This window comes from Lampetra planeri, chromosome 42 (assembly GCF_965212315.1).
Source record: "Lampetra planeri chromosome 42, kcLamPlan1.2.h2, whole genome shotgun sequence".
NCBI classification, from domain to species: Eukaryota; Metazoa; Chordata; class Hyperoartia; order Petromyzontiformes; family Petromyzontidae; genus Lampetra; species Lampetra planeri.
Window position 1 is genome coordinate 7,392,156 of NC_136148.1, and position 21,152 is coordinate 7,413,307.

General features: G+C 55.6%; 1 protein-coding gene across 1 annotated transcript; it reads left to right on the forward strand.

Moving 5' to 3' along the window:
• Positions 1-14,513: 14,513 nt before the first annotated feature.
• On the forward strand, positions 14,514-20,891 carry LOC144732354 (uncharacterized). The gene is made up of 2 exons (XM_078613833.1): positions 14,514-15,963; positions 20,795-20,891. Exons 1-2 carry the CDS (start codon positions 14,692-14,694, stop codon positions 20,804-20,806), a joined length of 1,284 nt encoding a protein of 427 aa, XP_078469959.1. The 5' UTR covers positions 14,514-14,691; the 3' UTR covers positions 20,807-20,891.
• The last annotated feature ends 261 nt before the right edge of the window (positions 20,892-21,152 follow it).

The window sequence follows — 21,152 nt, forward strand, 5'->3', positions numbered from 1 at the left end:
ATTGGACGGATGACGAAGCACTACGCGCGCTGCCGGCGATGCTCGACAATGACGCCCTGGCTACCCTCACCTCGGCGCCAAAGGAAAAGCGCGCCACGCTGCAGTTGGCGCTGCAGCTTCTGTCTGCTGTCTTCGGCCCACCTTCGGACTGCAGGCAGTTGTTCCACAATCGCCATCGGGGCACCAAGGAATCGCCTCTGGCTTTCCGAACGGCTCTCCTGGCCCTGGCGAAGGCAGCTTTTCCGCGGATGGACGAGGAAGGAGTGGACGCCATGGTGGCGGAAAAGCTGTTGCTGCTGGTGGACGAGTTGGACGTTGCCGTCTTGGCACAAGACGACACAGAGATGTGTTCCTTGCTGGTTGCGCGCCACATCCACGCGAGCTTGCGGTCCATGCGTCGCAAGGCCAGCAAGGGGGTGGCCGGCCATGCCATGGCGGCTACCACCCTCCCATCGGAGGAGGTCTGCGCGGTGGAGCGGCCGGGGGAGTGGAGATCTGCGGGACCACAGGCTCAGAACGGACCGAGCCGCCAGGAGCAGCCCAGGCCGTCTAGGGCGCTCACACGCTGCTACAACTGTGGCCTTCAGGGCCACGTGGCTTCAGGATGCCGGGCTCCTCGACGGCGCGGAGCGACGCCTCGTCCGGACGCCGCGCCGCCTCTACCCAAGCTTCAGCAGCAGAATACGGCGAGTCGTGGCACCTCACATGTTTGGCCTATGCACACACCTGTCACTCACTCACTCACTGAAACAAACAGGGGTCGCAAATCACCAGGTGTTGCGTCGGTGTGTTCCGACATGCGGCGGCCGCTCCAACCAGGGCAGTGGTCGGAGCTCGCCCATCGTGTTGTTGCCGCGTCGGCGGGGTCGTCGGTCGTGTACGGTCACATTGATGGGGTTGAGGTGCGGGTTTTAATTGACACGGGGGCATCGGCGACTATTATATCTGATTTGATTTATAACATCCTTCCCGTTCAAAGCCGTCCTTTGCTCCTCGCTGGCGGTTCCGTGCCTGTTGGGGACGGACTTCTTGGCTAAAATGCCTATCCGTATATTGATCGACCAGGGTTGCATCGAACTCCCGTCAGGCCGACGTATAATGTTTTTGTCCTCCCCCGCTACTGAGCGTCGGGCATTTGCGACGGTGCAGGCGCTCGTGGCGAGGACTGTACGCGTGCCACCGGGAGCTCAGATGCTTGTGCCTCTTAGGTTGCGTCGGCCGTTTGCCAAGGGAGTTGCAGATCGGGGGGTCCTGTTGGGACCATCTAGAGCCGGGGTCAATGGACCTGATTTGATAGCAGCTCAGACCATGGTGAAAGGGAACGGGGACCCCTTCATTGCAGTCCTTAATGTGGGATCGTGAACGGCCGTCATTCCTCAAGAGACCGTGCTTGCGCATGCAACGCCGGCGCCCTGTGAGGAACCGGTTGTGGGTCAAGTGAGCACCGATCCTCCGTCGCGACCGCATTTGGACCGTGATGAAGGATGGCTGGATGCGCTTTGCGCGGGATCAGTGGACCTGTCCGACTCACAGCGTGAGAGCCTTCGAGTTCTCCTGCGCGAGTTTTACGACGTTTTTAGTCAACACAAATTTGGTATTGGTTGTACTAAATTGCTGCGACACCATATTGACACAGGTGACAGCGCGCCAATCCGCCAAAATCCTTTTCGGTTGAGTCCCGCCGAAAAGGAGCATGTCAAATCGGCCGTAGACGACATGCTAGCCGCAGATATTATATCCCCTTCCACCAGCCCTTTGGGGGCGCCGATCGTTTTGGTAAAGAAACACGATGGCTCGCTGCGGTTTTGTGTCGATTTTCGTCGCTTGAACAAAATTTCCGTAGCCGACGCATACCCGCTTCCTCGGATGGATGAATCGCTTGATGCCCTAGCGGGGGCGCGGTTATTTTCCACGTTGGATTTGCTTTCTGGATTCTGGCAGCTCCCTCTGGACGAGGAATCTCAACCTAAGACTGCTTTCCGTACGCCGCACGGCCTTTTTCAATTTAACTGCTTGCCGATGGGGCTACATTCTGCGCCGGCAACTTTTCAGCGGTTAATAGAATTGGTCTTGGCAGGGTTGCAATGGGATTCGTGTTTAATTTACTTAGACGATGTCATCGTCTTTAGTAAAACATTCCATGACCACCTCCAGAGGTTGCGTGCTGTTTTCCTCAAAATGCGGGCTGCCAATTTAAAATTCAAACCGCAGAAGTGTCATTTGCTCCGCGAATCGGTGCAGTATTTGGGTCACATTGTCGGACGCTCGGGGATTGCCACGGATCCCGCCAAAACGAAATGTGTCAGCTCCTGGCCGACTCCCACCTCGGTGGGAGAGGTCAGGAGTTTCATTGGGTTCGCGTCGTATTACCGACGGTTTGTAGCTGACTTTGCTACAATTGCGAAACCCTTGCATGCCTTGACGTCCAAGGGAGTCAAGTTTCATTGGGGACCGGAGGAGGAGGCTGCTTTTCGCTCCCTCCGGGATGCCCTGGTGGGGGCTCCGCCATTGAGTTACCCAGATTTTTCACAACCCTTCTTGCTCGATACGGACGCAAGCAACACGGGCATTGGGGGTGTGCTTTCGCAGCTCATTGGGGGCGTAGAGCATGTGGTGGCTTACGGGAGTCGGGTGTTGTCTCCGGCGGAACAACGGTACTGCGTTACCCGTCGTGAACTGTTGGCGATCGTTTATTTCATTCAGCAGTACTGCCCATATCTGTACGGTCATCGTTTCACCGTCCGTACAGATCATGCGGCACTGCAGTACGCCTTGCGGATTCAACAACCATCGGGACAGTTGTCTCGATGGTTGGAGATTCTCTAAGATTTCGATTTTGTCACCACATATCGTAAGGGCATCCACCACACGAACGCTGACGCTCTGTCGGGGTTGCCGCCCACCTCCGAGTGCGCTTGCCTTTTGGGTTCGGGGCGTTGTAGACCTCCGAATGTGATCGCTGATTCGGTCCTTGCAGCCGCCGCCGATGCGCCTTCGACTTCGGGTCCTATCGAGCAAGAAGGGAGGGATTCCTTGCTGGGGTTGTCCGTGGCGGAGTGAGGACGCCTCCAAATGGAGGACACCTCCCTCCTCGCTTTGCACCATCGCATCGGGGGGGCTGGTCAGGGGGCGGAAAGAGTTGACTCATGGGGGTTGTTCCAGGGGCTTTTAATGCACTGGGACGGGAGATCCCACCGCCACCGGCTGGTGGTGCCTTCCGCATTGAGGGGTAGAGTGGTGTGGGCTGCGCATGAGCGGCTCCTTCACCTGTGGACTCACAAGACCCTTGCCATGCTCCAACTCGATTTTTCCTGGCCGGGCATGGCAAGGGACGTGGGCGATCTCTTGGGGTCGTGCACGCAATGCGCGCAGCGGAAACCACCGGCGAGGGGGTCCAACCCTCCGCTGCAGTCCATAAAGGTTTCCCGGATTAACGAGCTCGTTGCACTGGATATTCTCGGGCCATTTCCCGCTACACCTAGGGGAAATAGGTACTTATTGACAGGGGTTGAATATTTCACGAGATGGCCTATGGCCTGGCCCCTAGCTAACCAGTCGGCAACAGCCATCGCGGAGGCCTTTGTCCAGGGCTACGTCCTCGACAAGGGTGCTCCGGAGCGGCTGCTGACTGACCAAGGTAAAAAAATTTCAGGGAAACTCCTCCGCGAAGTGTGCGACCTCCTGGGTACGGAAAAAATTCCAACCTCCCCATATCACCCGCAAACTGACGGGATGGTGGAGCGGCTGCATCGGACTATCACGTCCATGCTGTCCCAACAGGTTTTTGAATCCCAGACCGATTGGGACCTTCACATTGCTGGGGTTTTGGCAGCCTACAGAATGGCTCCTCATGCGGCCACCGGATTTTCGCCTTTCTTCCTCATGTATGGCCGCGAGGCTAACCCGCCTGTTGCAACTCAGCTAAAGCTCTCAACGCCACATGCAAACTCTAAATTGTCCGACCACGTCAAATTTAACATTGATAAATTGACAGAGGCGCGGGAGGTGGCCATACAGAATTCGGAACTCCGCCAGAGGGCGAATGAGAGGCTTAGGCTGGGTCGGGCGCATGTGCTCCAATGGAAACCGGGGGACAAGGCGTGGTTGCACTGTCCCCAGGTGCCACTGGCAACCTCGTCTAAGCTGGTACGGCCGTGGCAGGGGCCAGTGGAGGTCATACAGGTCTTGCGGCCACAATGTGTGCGCGTCCGATGGGGTAAGCATCGGTGGTATGTGCACCCCTCCAGGTTGAAGCCATTCATTGCGCCCCATGTTCCTCACACACACACGCGTGGCCAAACGTGTGAGGGGTCCACCGACTCCCCGAATTCGCTGCTTTCGACTGACTTGTCACCGACTGTTCCACCTCCAGGTGCACCGGTATTGACGCACCCATGTCCTGCGACCCCACCCAGGGGGGTCGGGGGTCGCTCATTGGACATACCGGACGCTCCCGCACCCGAACTGTTGACACCCACCAATGGTCCGACCGGGGCTGCACCTTGTGACGGCCCCGCTGCAAGAACGCGCTCCAAAACACGCAGACTTTTGTGAGACCGGCCGCTGGTGGGGACCTTGCGGGGGGACGTCCTGGGCGCTTGTATATATGTTGTGTGTTTGTGGGATGGGGTATTTATTCGGGGGGGGGGTGCGTCGGTTTTTTTTTTCCTCTGTTGGTTGCTGGTTCTTGTTGTTGTTGTTACAGTTATGCGAGACATACGCGAATTCGGGGGGGGGAGGCATCTTGTTGGGACTTTGTTGCAGCCGGGGACGGCTGCGGGCTGTACAGGGGGGGGGGGGGGTGATGTAGAGGTGTATTTGTAAAGGTGAATTGGCACGAATGGGTAACAAACACAAGGGGCGTGGTTATGGCCGTACACAGAGAAGGTGCTCCCTTGTTCATCATGACGTCCTTTTTACTTTTATGTCTCAATACCGTTACGGAGATCACGTGACGTGAGGGTTCTGCCTTTGTAGTGAGAGTTGTAAGTTGACGCCGAGGAGGGGGGGGGAGGCGCCTTGCCCCCCCATGTGGAGTGACGTCACCCACTAATTATTATTAATGAAGGGCGGGAGTCCATGTGGCGCACGTCACCTGTTCATGATTATTAATGAGGGGGGCTGGCCGACGTGGAGTGACGTCACATGCGGGACACAGACATTATTGATTCGTTATAGTAGTGTAGAGGTGTATTTGTAAAGGTGTATTGGCACGAATGGGTAACAAACACAAGGGGCGTGGTTATGGCCGTACACAGAGAAGGTGCTCACACCGACGTCCGCACCTGCATCCCCCACGGCCCCCGGGGGGGGGGGGGGGCGATTGCTATAAAAGGTGGTGAGCCGGAGGGCTCGAGGTCGAGTGTTAGCTTTAACCAGCGACGATTGAAGACCAGCTAGAGTAGGCCCCGGAACTCCCCTGGCTCGCTGTCCTTGTCAGGGCCGACCAGGGAAAGCCGGTGGCGTGGCCCCGAGAGCCCAGACTGATGTTCTTATAAGAGCCGGTCTGGAGACTCAGGGTGCCGGGAATCCCAGCTTGACCAGGGCTGGGATAGATAGCCTCCCTTAGCTCTGTAGTGGAGGACCTGGGAGCAGGCTAGCCTGGGTAGACGTTGGGTCTCCCTGTTAGACGGGTGAAGGGGCCGATACCCCTTCAAGTGTTGTGTATCCCCGGCTCTGTAAATACGTTGGTGTTAATAAATCCGTATGCCTCCAACGACGTCGTCCGAGCCTCCTGCAACTTACTACAGTAGTAAATGTAAAACATTTATTACATGAAATTTTTTAAGCTGTAAGACACACCGGAAAAAAACTATTTTAGTCCGGTATTAACCAGGTAGGGGCCCTTTCAGGACATAAATCGCGATTGTTTTGGAATCGCAAATCAAGAACTTGCTTACTTCCCCGGAGCAGACCACCGCTTTATATTTTTTGCACTGAACCCAACAGCAGATCTGTAAATGGGTCCATTTTAAGAAATTAACAACACAAAAAATTAACTCAATCGGTGAATAATACCATTTATTAATAACCAGCCGAGTACCTGGAGTGGCAGCAAAGGCATTAAACAAGTCCGAGAAAACATTCACTAAGGAGATGGAGCAACGAAATAAGCTCGTGTGCAGGTGCTAAGACTGTTGGGGAAAGTGCTATTTGCGAGCACCTATAAGGCTGGCATGGCACACGAGGGGGTAGGTGGCCAACACCATGCCCGGCCGCCTTTTTCTCCGGAGTGGCAATATTTACACACTGCACCAGGTACTCATTTTAGGCTGAGTCGATCTAGGAATACACATAAACGTGCGCACACACGATCACCCACACACGGGTGTGATTTTTATTATTTAGACACTGTTCACAACGTTGGTCTCACGGTGCTAACCCTCAAAAGACGAGTGCAGATGTGTTTGCTTTGATATGATTTGCAAAAGGCATTTTTACTCAAAACTACCGGGAGTAGTTCAAACAAAACAAGACAAAAGTAACGCTAAGAGAGGCAATTTAAAATACATCAAACCAGTTAAGTGGAGGCATGGTCCCGCACGCAACCCTATTTCTAGACACTGTCGACAAGCGCCGTTAGCGAGCGCCTATTCATGTCAACAGAGACCATAAAGGATGGTGCAATGGTATGGTGAACTACGGTCAAGGTTAGTATGAGGTTAGATTTACACTTCATGGGTTAGGATTAAAATTAGCCTGCTTGGGGGTCGGAAGAAAGTTAGGGTTTATTACTGGGGTCAGGATTATGGCCATGCTAAAAAATAAGTTTGGGGTGGTGGCACGTTGGCTGGCGCACTGTGTCATTAACACAAATACTTTCTTGGCAATGGATTGACGAAGAGCTGATTGATGATTATACTTTTTTTACAGACTTGGGTTATGGCGTGGGTTAGGGTAAGATAATTGTTAATGGATAGGGTTTTGGTCAAGGCAAGGGTTATGGTTAATGCATGATCTACTGTTCGAATGATTTACTGCTCCTGACAAGAAGGCAGGAAGAGTAAACCCACTTGTAAATTCGATGCGAATCTCCAGGCGTTTTCTCCGTTGAAGATGAATGTGTTTATTCTCTTGTCGAGTTTATAACATAGGCCCTGATTGCATGTATGATTGTGGAACTTATTTTGAAACCGCACATAGCCAACCGTACATAGCTAATCAGAGGTGTGGGGGAAGGACATTACACTAAACACAAAAAGGCATTTCTAAGGAAATTAGTTTTCAATCAAGATGGGAAAGTGCATAGCTCCAGTAGCTTCCTAATATCGAAATGAACAGCGTTCCAGACAGCTACAGCAGCGCATCTGAAATCGCACGACGCAGTGACCATCTTTGTCCGATGGCCAGCAAAAAGCTACTGCGAGAATGACTGGAGTTGTGCGATGATTATTCACACAGAGGCTCATATGAGAGAATGAATATGCCACTTCATCTGGATAAACCTATAGCTTTGGCTCTCTCACCCCCAGTGTGCGCGAGGAATGGATGCCGACGCCCGTCGCTTAATAGCACCAGGGAGGGGCACGGCCCCCTCCAGTCGTCCCCACCGCTGCATCTTCTGGGTCCACTTCCTCTGATCCCGGAAATCGATAGAATGATTGGGAGAATGCCGCACAGGGACGATAGAGTGGTGTGAGATGCGGTGTAGATGTGGTGTGGATGTGGTGTGGGATGTGTTGTTGGATGTAGTGGGGGATTTGGTGTGGATGTGGTGTGGATGTAGTGTGGGATGTGGATGTGGTGTAGGATGTGGTGTGGATGTGGTGTTGGATATCGTGTGGATGTAGTGTGGGATGTGGTGTGGATGTAATGTGGATGTAGTGTGGGATGTGTGGATGTCATTTGGATGTGGTGTGGATGTGGTGTGTGATGTGGATGTCATGTGCGATGTGGTGTGCATGTGGTGTATATGTGTCCGGCAAAACAACCCCCTACCTCCTCGTGGTGCCGGACGGGCAACGCTGTCGTGGGCAGTGCAGTGGGGGGAGGGCCAATTCCGATTGGCCTTTCCCCTCATGGCGTTTGTGACCACCACAGCGGCAAAAAAGGGGGCTCTGGATGGGTGCGAGGGGCTGGTAACCCCTCTACCTTCAATTAGTTACCGCTAAACCACGACGTAAAATTTTAATTAATAAGCTTGTGCTGGAGGCCCCTGGGAGACAGTCGTCTATGACGTCTCCTGGCCAAACCCCATTTGGTGGAGCCAGGAAACTGTATTCTTATCCTCGGGGTTCCTCCCGAAACAACAAAAAAACACTATGTGTGGCCACGTGGAATGTTTGAAAGCTCACTGCGGAGGAGAGGCTGCCACTCCTCTGTCGGGAGCTGGACCAGTACTGCCTGGATCTCTGTGGTATTCAGGAGGTCCGGTGGATCGGCTCTGGCACCTGCCACCATGAGGGGTGGACAGTCCTCGTCTCGTGGCAGGAGACTGCCAAACAACAGGGAGTGGCTCTTCTTCTGAACAAAATAATGAAAGGGCGTGGGAGCGTGGCGGTGAGGTGTGGAAAGCTGTAAGCCCCAGGCTACTTTGGGCTCGCCTTCCCATCAACCAGAGGCGAGGAGTGGTGGTCATGGTTACTTATGCCCCCACTGAAGACGAACATCCGTGGAGGGATGCAGGCAAGGCCGATGAATCAGATGCCTTCTATGACCTCCTGTCAGAGGTGCTAGCTAAAGTGTCCCCTCGGGATAGAGTGATCTTGTTGGGTGACTTCAGTGCCCGAGTTGGTCAAGATGCTGGCACCTGGTTTGGAGTGATTGGAAGTCATGGGCCAGATCAGCTCAATAACAACGGCAGGAGGCTGCTAGATTTCTGTGCAGCCCATGGGCTTGTAATTAACAATACGCTGTTCCGGCATCGGCGAATCCACACAACATCATGGATACATGCCGGGTCCAAGCAAGAACATCTGCTGGACTACATAATGACAGAACAGTGGATGCGGGCCCATATCCTTGACACCAGGACCTACCATGTAGCTGATCTGCCCACTGACCATCGACTTGTCATCTGTAACATGCGCCTGCCATTCTTCCACTCCAGTGGTGGGTGTACACCCAGGACCCCATTCAAACCCTTAGTGGCATGGACTCAGCTAGCTGATGAAAGTTGCAAGCGAGAATTTAATCATCGCTTGCGGCTGGAGTTGGCATCGTCCCCTACTCCTCCTGATGTCGAGGGTAAATGGGCGAGGTTTAGGACTGTGGCTCATGCAGCTGCAATTGCTGCTTTGGGTACATGGTCCAGACCTCCCCAGAGACCCTGGCTGACAAAGGAGGTGTTCAAGAAGGCTGAGAAAAAGCGACAGGCCCACTCTCATCGGCTACAGCATCCTACGTCGGAGAATGAGGAGGCTTACCGTAGCCTTCGCTCGGAGGTTTGGATAACCGTGAGGCGCTGCAAGGATGGGTGGCGGTCGCGGGTTGCTGAGGAGATGGAGTCTGCCTCAATGGCCCGCGATCACAAATCGCTTTTTAATTCCATACAAAAAGTTACCTGCAGCGCCACACCTATTACCATCATGAGGGGTAAGAACGGTGATCCAATCTCCGACCCCCAGGAACAGGTTTTCAGATTTGCTGAGCATTTCTGTGAGGTCCTGGTGGAGGGGACATCCCTCAGCCTGGATAACAACGTGGGACAAAGTGGGGATGACCCTGCTGAGGCTGCGGTGCCTCAAATATTGGAAGAAGTCACCCCCTGTGAGTGGTTGGCTGAGGTGCCATCTTTTGAGGAAGTACTGAAGGCGATCCAGAGTCTGAGACCAGGAAAGGCACCGGGCAGAGATTATCTCCCAAGCGAAATGCTGAGGGAGGGTGGCGTTTGTGCACAGACTGCCCTATATTACATCATAACAACAGTTTGGACCATTGGAAGGGTTCTGCAGGACTGGAAGGATGCCCTGGTGGTCCCCCTCTTGAAGAAGGGGAATCGCACAGACTGTAACAACTACAGGGTCCATCTCACTCCTCAGTATGCTGGGAAAGGTCCTGGCAAGGATTATTCAACATCGCCTTGCTAGGCACGCTGAGGAGAGGCTTGTGGAGCGCCAATGCGGTTTGAGGAAAGGGCGGTCCTGCACAGATGCCATATTTTCTGTCTGTCTGCTACAGCAGAGGTGTAGGGAATTTCAACAAGACCTATATCTCTGCTTTATTGACCTGGTCAAGGCCTATGATACCATCAGTAGGCCTGGGCTCTGGGTTGTTCTTCGTGCTGTCAGAGTCCCTGACCCTCTGCTCACGATCATTAAGGACCTTCATGATGGTGAGCGGACCCGGGTAAAACTACGTGGCCGGGAGTCAGAACCATTCCTTGTACACCTTGGGGTGCGACAGGGATGTCCTCTGGCTTCCACATTATTTAACATATATTTCGACCACGTAGTTCGTGAAGCCTTCAATAGCTGTACCGGAGGAATTTCCATCTGGTACAGATACAACGGAAGGCTGATCGATGCCCGGGTGCGGTCAAGGAATGGCTCCCTATTGCTCAACCATGTTATATATGCCGATGATCTGGTAATTGATTCTCACTCAGAGGAGGAGTTGGAGGCGCTGCTGCTGAACCTGGAGCTTGCCACTAAGAGGTGGGCCTTACCATCAGCCCCACCAAAACTAAGCACCTGCCTGGGTATTTTGTACCATCGGACACTCCACCCCCACAACTCCCAATTGGTGATAGGGCAGTTGTGAAGAGAGTGGAGAGTTTCCCATACCTGGTCCGTGTGCTCATGATCGGCTCTGGTTTAACAGCAGAGGTCTCACTCCGAGTCAGTCGAGCGGCATTATCTTTTCATCGGTTGTGTAACGCTGTGTGGAAGCTACCTGGTCTGTCGCTCCGCAAGAAGCTTCAGGTCTTCTCAGCCACGGTCATTCCCTCCCTTCTCTATGCTTGCGAAACGTGGACCCCCCTAATGGAACATCTTCGCCGGTTAGAAACATTGAGCCTGGCCTGCCTACGATCCTTCCTGGGTTTAACCAGGCTGGATTGTGTGAGGAGCTCACGAATCCTTGAAAAATCTAGACAAAGTCCCATTGGTGAGCTCCTCCGGCAGGCAAGGCTGCGTTGGCTGGGCCATGTAGCCCGCATGCCCAGCCACCGCATGCCTAAACAGCTTTTGTTCGGCCGGATCGAGGGGGCGAAACGGGTGCGGCACGAACCAGAGAAGAGATGGAGTGATGTGGTACAGGAGGATGTGGAGCTGAGTGGACTTGCCGATGACTGGTACCAGCGGTGTCAAGATCGGCCTCTGTGAAGGAGGCTCGTGAAGGCCGCTACTGAGCAGTTAGAGGCAGTCGCCCTCCAACAACAACGGAGGGCGGAGGAGCGATGCTCACAACAACGAGTGGAGCGCCAGGTGGCTAAAGCACAGCAAGTTGGCACAGTAGGGGGCACAGTTGATGCATCAGCAAGTCGTCTCAGTCAGTCGACCTGTGGCATCTGGGTCTGCCCCGTGACCTCCAGCCAGCGGGCGTTCGACACTTCACGTGGCCTCAAGGTGCACATAGCCTGGCACAAGCGTCGTGGTGACGTCACCACCACTTAGTGGCGAATGCCGGTTGTTGTTGTTGGTGTGGATGTCGTGTGCGATGTTGTGTGGATGTTGGATGAGAGAGGGAACTTGGGTCAAAGAGGTGGCGGGGTCACTCAGAGGTCCGAGCGCTGCTGAGCAGGCACGGCTGAGTTCCTGGCTTCGGATCCAGGTGTCACCCAGAATCATAATATTTATTTATATTGGAGGAATTAAATTAACTATAAAGCTCGTTTTCACAGATGTCCAGTAGGTGCAGGTCAGAACGTTACAACAACAAACAATACAAAAGCACGATAGGAGTGCAAAGAATAGAAAAGGTAAACAAATCAATAAACATATATACAAATAAAACGAAATTATTTTCATTTTACCAGGTAAAGCCTACTGAGTGGAGTGAGTTGACGATCAAAGCCCACTCACCAATGGCTACAAACAAACAAAACCCATCGTATTCAATTTAGTTCTGAGTTTTTTTTTATATCTGAGAATTAAACAATATATATACAGATTGTTTTGACTCATGTGCAGAGTAGGTGGGAAAATGGTCACTTGAAGGGATCTCAGAAGTAGCTGAATGATATCCGCTTCAGCAGGCCGTTCTTTAACGCAAAATATTTCACTGTCCTGCAATAGATCCCAATAGATTATTGATGTCCATGATGCGACGCCGATAGCACATTTGGCATTAAATTGAGGGGAAAACTCAAAAGAAAAATGGGATTACATTCACTAGCATAACAAACTGCACTGTATATTTTTTCGAATTCTGCTGCCACCAATTATGCACGCACCATTCCCATGCAACCCCATAAATTCATGCTCGTTAACTCATCAGGCTCAATTCTGCTAAGATTGTCTATGCCAATTCCGAATTGCTTTATGATGCCATGCCTCTTGGAGCAGCGTGCGTTATCGTTATTAGCTTTGGCTGGACTTTTAACTCCAATGGAAATCAAACTTCCCAACTAAAAATTAGATTGTGACCAGGCGACACTGTTGTTGTGAGAGCGCTTGGCTCACTGTCTAAAAGTTGTGACTCGCCGCACGCGTGTATGTAGGGCGCCGCAGTGGCGAGATGGTCACTTCCTCGTCTGGTATAGAGGCGGTAGTGGGTTCGATCCCGATCCCAACCCTCACGCCTGTATATTTGGAGTTTGCATATTCTCCCCGTGGCCGTGTGGATTTTTCTTCGGGTCCTCCAGTTGTTCCCTCCACTTTTAGAAATGTGTGTTTAGAATATATGGCTGCTATAACATTTTCACATGATTCACCTATTCGTGAAGCTATCATATCTGGCCATGTCGCTTCTAAAAAAGAGCTATCAAGCTCAGGGGACCTTACCTGTTAAAATAAAAATAGTTTAAAAATGAAAATAATTTAAATACATTTTGATGTTGAACTTCTTTCGCACCATACGCAGCCAACCGTGCTAATAATTGATCTCCCTCACCCCACCTCTCCTCCACTGCGATCGTTAAAACGAGTACCACTTTGTGGGAAGTCAATTTTGCTTTGACTCTTGACCTGCATAACGTTTCCACCTGTCCATATTTTCCCAGGACGTTATCTTTAAAGAGGTAGTTGCAGTCCTGGTGAATTTGTAAGCCTTAACCTGTAAAATAATAAAAGTCTCATTATCAGTTATGTAATAACCCATTAAACATGTGAAGTGGGCACAACTGAGTCGCATACTTACTTCTTAGAAGCAACACATTTATTACACCAACACGAATATACAAAGGGGTAGCTGCCCCTTTACCAAATAACAGCCTTGGGTGGTGGACCACCCGGCTAAGCTACACTAACACACTGGGAGTTAGCTACAACGGACCGGACCCCGGCTCCATTGACTCATGTCAATGGATTCACATGTAGTCAGTCCTACCCTCTTCAGGTACTGTCAAATATTCATCTTATTTCCATGATAGTGGGGTTTTTTTGTACCTAAGGAGGTAAGGCCAACCCTACCTATTTGGCTGCTCTAAAATGTCCACGTGATAAGCCACTTCGTTGAGCTATGATTTTTTGGCCAGGTCGATTCTTAAAAAGAGCTGCATAGCTCAATGGGCCTTACCTGGTGTACAAAACATAGTTTAGTTTACCTACCCATGCAGCCAACATTGTCGATCACAGCCCAATCCCTTGAGTGATCCACCAACGCCACATGAGAAGCGAGCATCACAGGCAGCAGGCCGGGGCTGGTGGATAAACGTCGCGGCACTCCGCATGTTGATGCCGATAAAGTTCCGCCACAGATCAACTTCCCCTGAAACAATTTAAAGTTTCCCAAACAAGCAATTCCCCTGGACACCCTGAGGGCGTGGATAAAATAATTTATTTTGCTGAAATTACATAATATGTCGTGCGTGCGTACGTGAGCATGCTTTTGTTAAATTTTCCGTGCGTATTGAGATGTGTTCGTGTCTGCTGGCGTGTGCTGGGGTTATGTGTGTATATTTGTTTGAGTGTGTATGCAAAGTGGGTTGTGTATGTGTTGGAGTAACCGTGGTAAGCAGTAGCGAAGTGGTTAGCGCACTACGCTACGAAACCGATGACCCGAGTTCGAACCGGGCCTGGGCCTCTCCCCTAGGTTGACTCAGCCTTAAATGAGCAGCTGGTACAGTGTGTAAACATCAGCACTGGGGAGATAAAGTCGGCCGGGCATGGTGCTGGCCACCCACCGCATCGTCTGATGTGACGGCCTTCATAGCTGCCAACAGCACAAAGATAATTGTCTTTTGATTTAAAACTTTCGTGACTGCAGGGATTCATATTCTTGGTTCTTTCGGTAAAGTCACGTGACGTTACCGAAATAACCAATAATATCATTGTTTTTGTTGTGCTGCTGTTATTGTAGGGGTTTGTGTGTTGGGTGTGCTTGCTCGGGTTGTGTGTATATTATATATGCATTTTCTGAGTTGTGTTAGTGTAGGGGTGTCAGGGGAAGGATTCCCACCAATAGATGGGTTAGGGGGAGGGGTGATCGAGGTGATATAAGGAGAGAACGGGCGGGAAAGGGGGGCCTTTGGCGGGAACGGGATTGGGACGGCTGGCGACAGGTGTGAATGGAAGGAAAGGAATAAAGGACGAGACCCCTGCAATCTCGTGTCGGCTCTTCTCTACATTTGGTGGCAGCGGTGGGATCCTAATGGCTACAAAGAAGAATCCTCGCGGGAGGGAGCCGAGGGAGGAGGAAGCAGGGGCCGGGGATCCTTCACATCCTGGGCAACAAGGGGGCCTGCTGTCAGAAGCAGCAGAAGGGGGCCCGGATCGCCTGGAGGATCGCATGGAGGACCGCATGGCCCGCGTGGAGAGGGCGCTCCAGGAGCTCTTGCAGAGGCTCCCTATGGGGGGCCCGCCGGCACCGGGACCCCCACCCCCACGCGTACTACGGGAGGAGAGGCCACGGGAACCGGACGCCGACCAGCCGGCCGGGCAGGAGCCGCAACCAACCTCGTCACGCCAGCCGCCGCCGCTCCCGCCAAAACCCCCAGGGCTAAACACCCAACACGGAGAGCAGGTGGCCGGACGGCCGCGTCGGCTGGGGCCCGTCGACAAGTTTGTGGCTGAGGAAGAAGATTGGGAGGAGTTTGTCCGCCGATTCGAGGCTGCCTTCCACGCTCTCGAGTGGACAGACGAAGAGGCCCTACGAGCGCTGCCATCTGTTCTGGGCAAAGAAGCACTCTCCTCTTACACCTCCCTTCCCTCGCACAGCAAGTCCACGCTACAGGCGGCCTACGAGGCTTTGGGGGAGATCTATTGCCCGGCGGAAGGAGCCTTTAAACGGTTCCAGGATCGCCAGCGAGGGGCTAAAGAATCCCCTTTAGCCTACAGGGGGGCGCTGCTCGTGTTGGCGAGGAGAGCTTTCCCTCGCCTGGCTGAAGAAGCGCTCGAGGACCTCGTGGTCGAGCACCTCATCGCCTACGCTTGCCGCGCCGGCGTTGTAATGCCCGTAGTGACGCCGGAAGAACGCACCTCGCTGTGGGCTGCCCGGACCATCCAAGCCCACGAGCAGGTCATGGGCCGGGCGCCACCCGTGGGCCCGGTGGCTGGCGCGGCGGGGGGGAACAGCCGAGCCGTTGCCGCGGCGCTACTTGGTCCAGCGACACTAACCGCCGAACCTGCACCGTCACCACAGGCTGCCGGTGGGGCATCTGGGGACGGACCGCCGACGTCTGAGACGGAGCCATCGCTGCGGGAGGTGTACGCGGCGATCCGGGGACTGGCGGAGCAGAGGGACCAGCCGCCGCGTCGCTGGCAGCCGCCTCTACAACATCGCGCCGAGCCCCCCCGACGCAACGCCCCGTGGGTCTGCCACCGTTGTGGTCGCGAGGGGCATGTGGCGAGGGGGTGCCGCACGGAGCCGGAGGCCGCCAACGTCACCTGGAACCTGCCGGGGCCGAACGCCGACAGGAGCCAGGCGAGTGACGCCGTCCCACCCGGCCTCTCGGGCGGGCCGGGTAATTACAATTCCGACGCCGCGAACTCACCGGGAGTCTCCTCGGGGTGGGCGCCGGTGGTGTCGTTTCCCGGTCCCCGCTGTTCTGGTCGGGGGAAGGGGATAGCGCCGGGGCCTGTGGTCGCATCGCGACCCGGAGTGGCGTCGCGAACGGACGTGACGTTGCGTCCGGAAGTGACGTCGCGGCCGGAAGTGGTGTCGCGGATCGCGCCGGGAATTGCGCCGGGGCCGTGGACCGCGCCTGGAATTGCGCCGGGGCCAGGGACCGCGTCGGGGATCGCGCCAAGGCCGGGGACCGCGCCGGGAGTCGCGCCGACGCCGGGAGGGACGTCGCGGACGGAGGTGACGTCGCGGGCGGAGGTGACGTCGCGGGCGGAAGTGACGTCGCGGCCGGCAGCGACGTCGATGCCGGGCGTGACGTCGCGCGCGGGCGGGGTTTCGCGGGCGGGCGTGACGTCGCGGGCGGGCGTGGTTTCGCGGGCGGGCGTGGGTTCGCGGGCGGGCGTGACGTCGCGGGTGGGCGTGGTTTCGCGGGCGGGCGGGGTTTCGCGGGCGGGCGTGACGTCGCGGGTGGGCGTGGTTTCGCGGGCGGGCGTGGGTTCGCGGGCGGGCGTGACGTCACCGGCGGGCGTGACGTCGCCGGCGGGCGTGACGTCACCAGTTACCTGCAACGCCGGCGAGTTGCCAGGGGCAACGGCCCGGGGGCGGAGGCAGCCCACACGATTGACATTGCGCCCTGGAGCAATTCCACGACCCGCCTCACCACCGCTTTGCGACAGAGCGAGACGGAACCAGGGGGACCACGCCCCCGTGACAAAGGAAAGGGAGGGGCTCACGGGAAGGCCCACCCCCCAGTCCCCACCGCCCCCTACAATGGGGGGGCCCCCCCACACCACAAGGGGGGCCCATCCTACGTCACCTAGGGGGGGCAATTTGCACTACATAGAGAGCCCAGCCCGCAACCCAGGGGTAAGCCCACACTATGTAACAAGGGCGCGTTCACCCTGCTGTGACGCACTCCAAAGGGAGGAACCCCATCTTCAGTCCATCCACACCCATCCCCCATCATTTTACCATGCACCACAGGATAACGAGACGCCGCCTGGTCAGTGGCCGGACTCAGCCACACAATGGAGGAAGCTGGCAAGGCGGGTGGTAGCGGCCACGTCAGGAACCTCGGTCCTGGTCGGTGAAATCGCGGGAGTGTCGGCACGTATCTTGGTCGATACGGGGGCATCAGCCACGATCATCTCGAGCACCATGCATGAGATGCTGCCGGATAAAATCCGACCTTTAGTCCCCGTCAAGACAACGTTCATTGCAGCAAATGGAGGCAGCATGGGCTTCCTGGGCCAGGTTGAAGCCCCGATACAGATTGGGCAGCTTTCGGTAGCAGGACCCATCCTTGTCTCCGCAACGTTGCCCGTACCCTGCCTGTTGGGGACGGACTTTCTGAGGCGGATGCCAATGAAAATCGATCTGGCCAATGGGCGGGTGGAAGTCCAGGGAACGCATCTCCATTTCCTAAAGGCGGAGGGGGCCAGCCGGGGTGTACCCTACGTGCAGGCTCTGGTCAGTAAGTCTGTCTCCATTCCCCCGGCAGCCCAGATGCTGGTTCCGCTGCAATATCGGTCCCCCCTCGTGACAGCCCGACCAGACTCACCCATCCTGGTGTCTCCGGCGTCAGCGGCCATGGATCGTCATGCGCTGGTGGGGGCCGAAACTATTGTACAGAGGAACCAGCATCTGTTCATTCAGGTGCTGAACACCTCCGATAGAACAGCGACGGTGCAGGAGGGAACAGTTCTGGCCCACGTTAGTCCCTTGTCACTAGGAGCCCCAGGGACAGAGCCCGAGCTTGTAGGCAGCATCAGCCAGTCCGAGGACAGAGGGGCCAAATCGTGGATGGACCAGCTGGCGGGGCCTGAGCCGGGATTGCCGCCCGACCAGAAACAGCAGCTGCACTCGTTATTGCAGGAGTTCTCGGACGTGTTCAGCCGGGGACCGTTCGACCTAGGGCGCACAAATCTGTCACAGCACCACATCAACACGGGAGATGCCGCACCCCTGCGCCAAAACACATATAGAATGAGCCCAATGGAAAAAGGGCACATTCAACAAGCGGTGCAGGAGATGCTGCGGGCCGACATAATTTCTCCATCCTCGAGTCCCTGGGGGGCACCGGTGGTCCTAGTCAAGAAGTCAGATGGGTCACTGAGATTCTGTGTGGACTTCCGACGCCTCAATGCCGTCACGCTGGCCGACGCATATCCCCTACCACGTATCGACGACTCATTGGATGCACTGGCGGGAGCAAAATTTTTCAGTACGCTGGATTTGTTGTCCGGGTTCTGGCAGGTCCCACTAGACGCGGACTCCCGGCCTAAAACAGCATTCCGGACACCACAGGGCCTGTTCGAGTTCAACTGCCTGCCTATGGGCCTCCAGACGGCGCCGGCAACGTTCCAACGCATAATGGAGTTGGCCTTGGCAGGCCTCCAATGGGAAACGTGCCTCATCTACCTGGACGACGTCATTGTTTTCAGCCGATCATTCGAGGAACACATTGACCGATTGCGTCAGGTGTTCCTGCGGTTCCGGAACGCGAACTTGAAGCTCAAGCCGTCGAAGTGCCACCTTATGCAGTCGTCGGTACGCTACTTGGGCCACGTCGTCAGTGAGTCGGGAATGGCTACAGACCCGGAAAAGACGGCCTGCGTGAGGGCCTGGGCTGTTCCCACAACGGTTCCGGAGGTACGCCGGTTTGTGGGTTTCGTTTCTTACTACCGCCGGTTTGTGCCCAACTTCGCAACCATTGCCAAGCCCTTGCACGTGTTGACGGCGAAGAACCAGAGGTTTTATTGGGGCCCTCTGGAGGAAGAGGCATTCCAGCAGCTGCGCTCACGTCTGACAGATGCACCACCATTGGCCTTTCCGGATTTTGGCCTCCCCTTTATCCTGGACACGGACGCCAGCGATGTGGGCATCGGCAGTGTTTTGTCGCAAGTCCAGCAGGGTCGGGAGGTGGTTATCGCCTATGGTAGTCGCGTGCTTTCATCAGCGGAGCAGCGCTACTGCGTCACACGTAGGGAACTCCTGGCAGTCGTTCACTTTGTGCAGCAATTCCGACCCTACCTGTATGGTCGCAAATTTACGGTCCGCACTGACCACGCGGCCTTGCAGTATTCGCTCCGCATCGACCAGCCTTCGGGCCAGCTGGCCAGATGGATAGAACGCCTGCAGGAGTACAGGTACCAAGTAGTGCATCGCAAAGGGACCAGACATGCCAACGCAGACGCATTGTCCCGACTGGTGCCCCAGGGCCCTTGTGCATGCACCACAGGCGGGGCACGCTGCAAGGAGGCGAGGCCGGAGGGGACGGTCATCGCTCCTGTACGCACGGCGGAGGGCGCACAGGGTGAGGTCCAGCTGACTGACCACGACCTGGGGCTGACCTTGGACGATTGGAGACGGCTACAGCTGGAGGAAGCCCCACTGCGAACACTACGCGCCTCAGCAGAGGCAGGGGGGGAGGAGTACATCGTATGGGAGGATCTCCTCATGCGATGGGACCCGACAGGGCGCCGGCGATGCCTGGTAGTTCCGGAGTCGCTGCGTCAACAATTGGTTATGGACATACACGGCCGCCAGCTGCTGCACCTGGCAGGGCGGAAGACACTGCACACATTACAGGGTCGGTACTTTTGGCCAGGTATGACCGCTGACGTGCATCGATGGGTCGCTACCTGCGTCGAATGTGCGCGGCGAAAGCCGCCACCCCGGGTAAGCCGGGCGCCCCTACAGCCCATCACGGTGACCAGGGTCAACGAATTGGTTGCGTTGGACATCTTGGGACCGCTGCCGGTCACGCCACGGGGAAATAAATACCTGTTGGTCGGAGTCGAGTACTGCACGAGGTGGCCGATGGCGTGGGCCCTCCCGGACCAAACGGCACAGACCATCGCCGATGCCTTCGTGGGAGGCTATGTCCTTGATAAGGGGGCACCGGAGCGGTTGCTCACGGATCAGGGCAGGAATTTCTCCTCACAGCTATTGAAGGACGTCTGCTCTATCCTGGGCACTAAAAAGGTCCGAACATCTCCATATCATCCCCAGACCGATGGGATGGTAGAGCGGCTTAACCGCACCATAGCGGCCATGCTGTCCCAAGTGGTGGACGAAAACCATTCCGACTGGGACCTCCACATTCCATCGGTCTTAGCGGCGTACAGGGTGGCCCCACACGCGGCGACGGGGTTCTCGCCGTTTTTCCTGATGTACGGACGGGATCCCGTTCCGCCTATTGAGGTGCAGCTGACGGACATTCCGGCAAGAGCCGACGCATGGCCGAAGGCACTAAAGACCTCCCTCATTTATTTGAGAGAGGCCCGCCAAGCAGCCGAGGCCGCATCGGCCGCGAGCCAAGAGAGTAATGTACGGATACGGGAGAGGACAGTGACAGCCAAGCCCTTTAAAGTCGGGGACCAGGCATGGCTACACTGTCCTCAGGTGCCGGTTGGCCTCTCACCAAAGCTGCACCGACCCTGGAAAGGGCCGGTCGAGGTCATCAAAGCACTCCGACCGCAGTGCGTCCAGGTCCAACTGGGTAAGCGACGATGGTTTGTACACCCCACCCGCCTTAAGCCATACATCTCTCCACCGTCATCTTCACCAACATCACCACCAACATCACTGCCAACATCATCATCATCCCTACCCAGGCCAAGGTCGCCGACCACCACGCGCCGACCGGCAGGGGGTTCGGTGCCCTGTGTTCCCTTGTCACCTACAGCACCCCATGTGAGGCCTGACGGAGCGGCGGCACGAGCGGGGGCCGGAGAGACAGCGGCGCCAGGCAAGGCGACACCGGCATCACCGAACCAGGGACCGCGACGAGAGGGCCTTCGAAGGAGGGGGCCGCCACGGTCATCTGCTGCCTGTGGATGTCCGGGCTGTTACGGGATGCTGGCTGGAGACCTGGGCAGGCCGCGCAATTGATTTGTTGTGTTATATTGCATTGTATGGTTGTGGGGGGGGGTAAGGGCTGTCGTCACTGTCAGTGGTGGGAGGCATGGGGAGACTTAAATGGTCCATGGGGGAGGCAGAACCGAGGACGGTTATTTTTTCTCCGGGGGGGGGGGGGGTGATGT

What these genes read in the sequence shown, in the direction of transcription:
- LOC144732354 (XM_078613833.1), top strand. Translation starts at nt 14,692, where the DNA reads ATGGCTACAAAGAAGAATCCTCGCGGGAGGGAGCCGAGGGAGGAGGAA.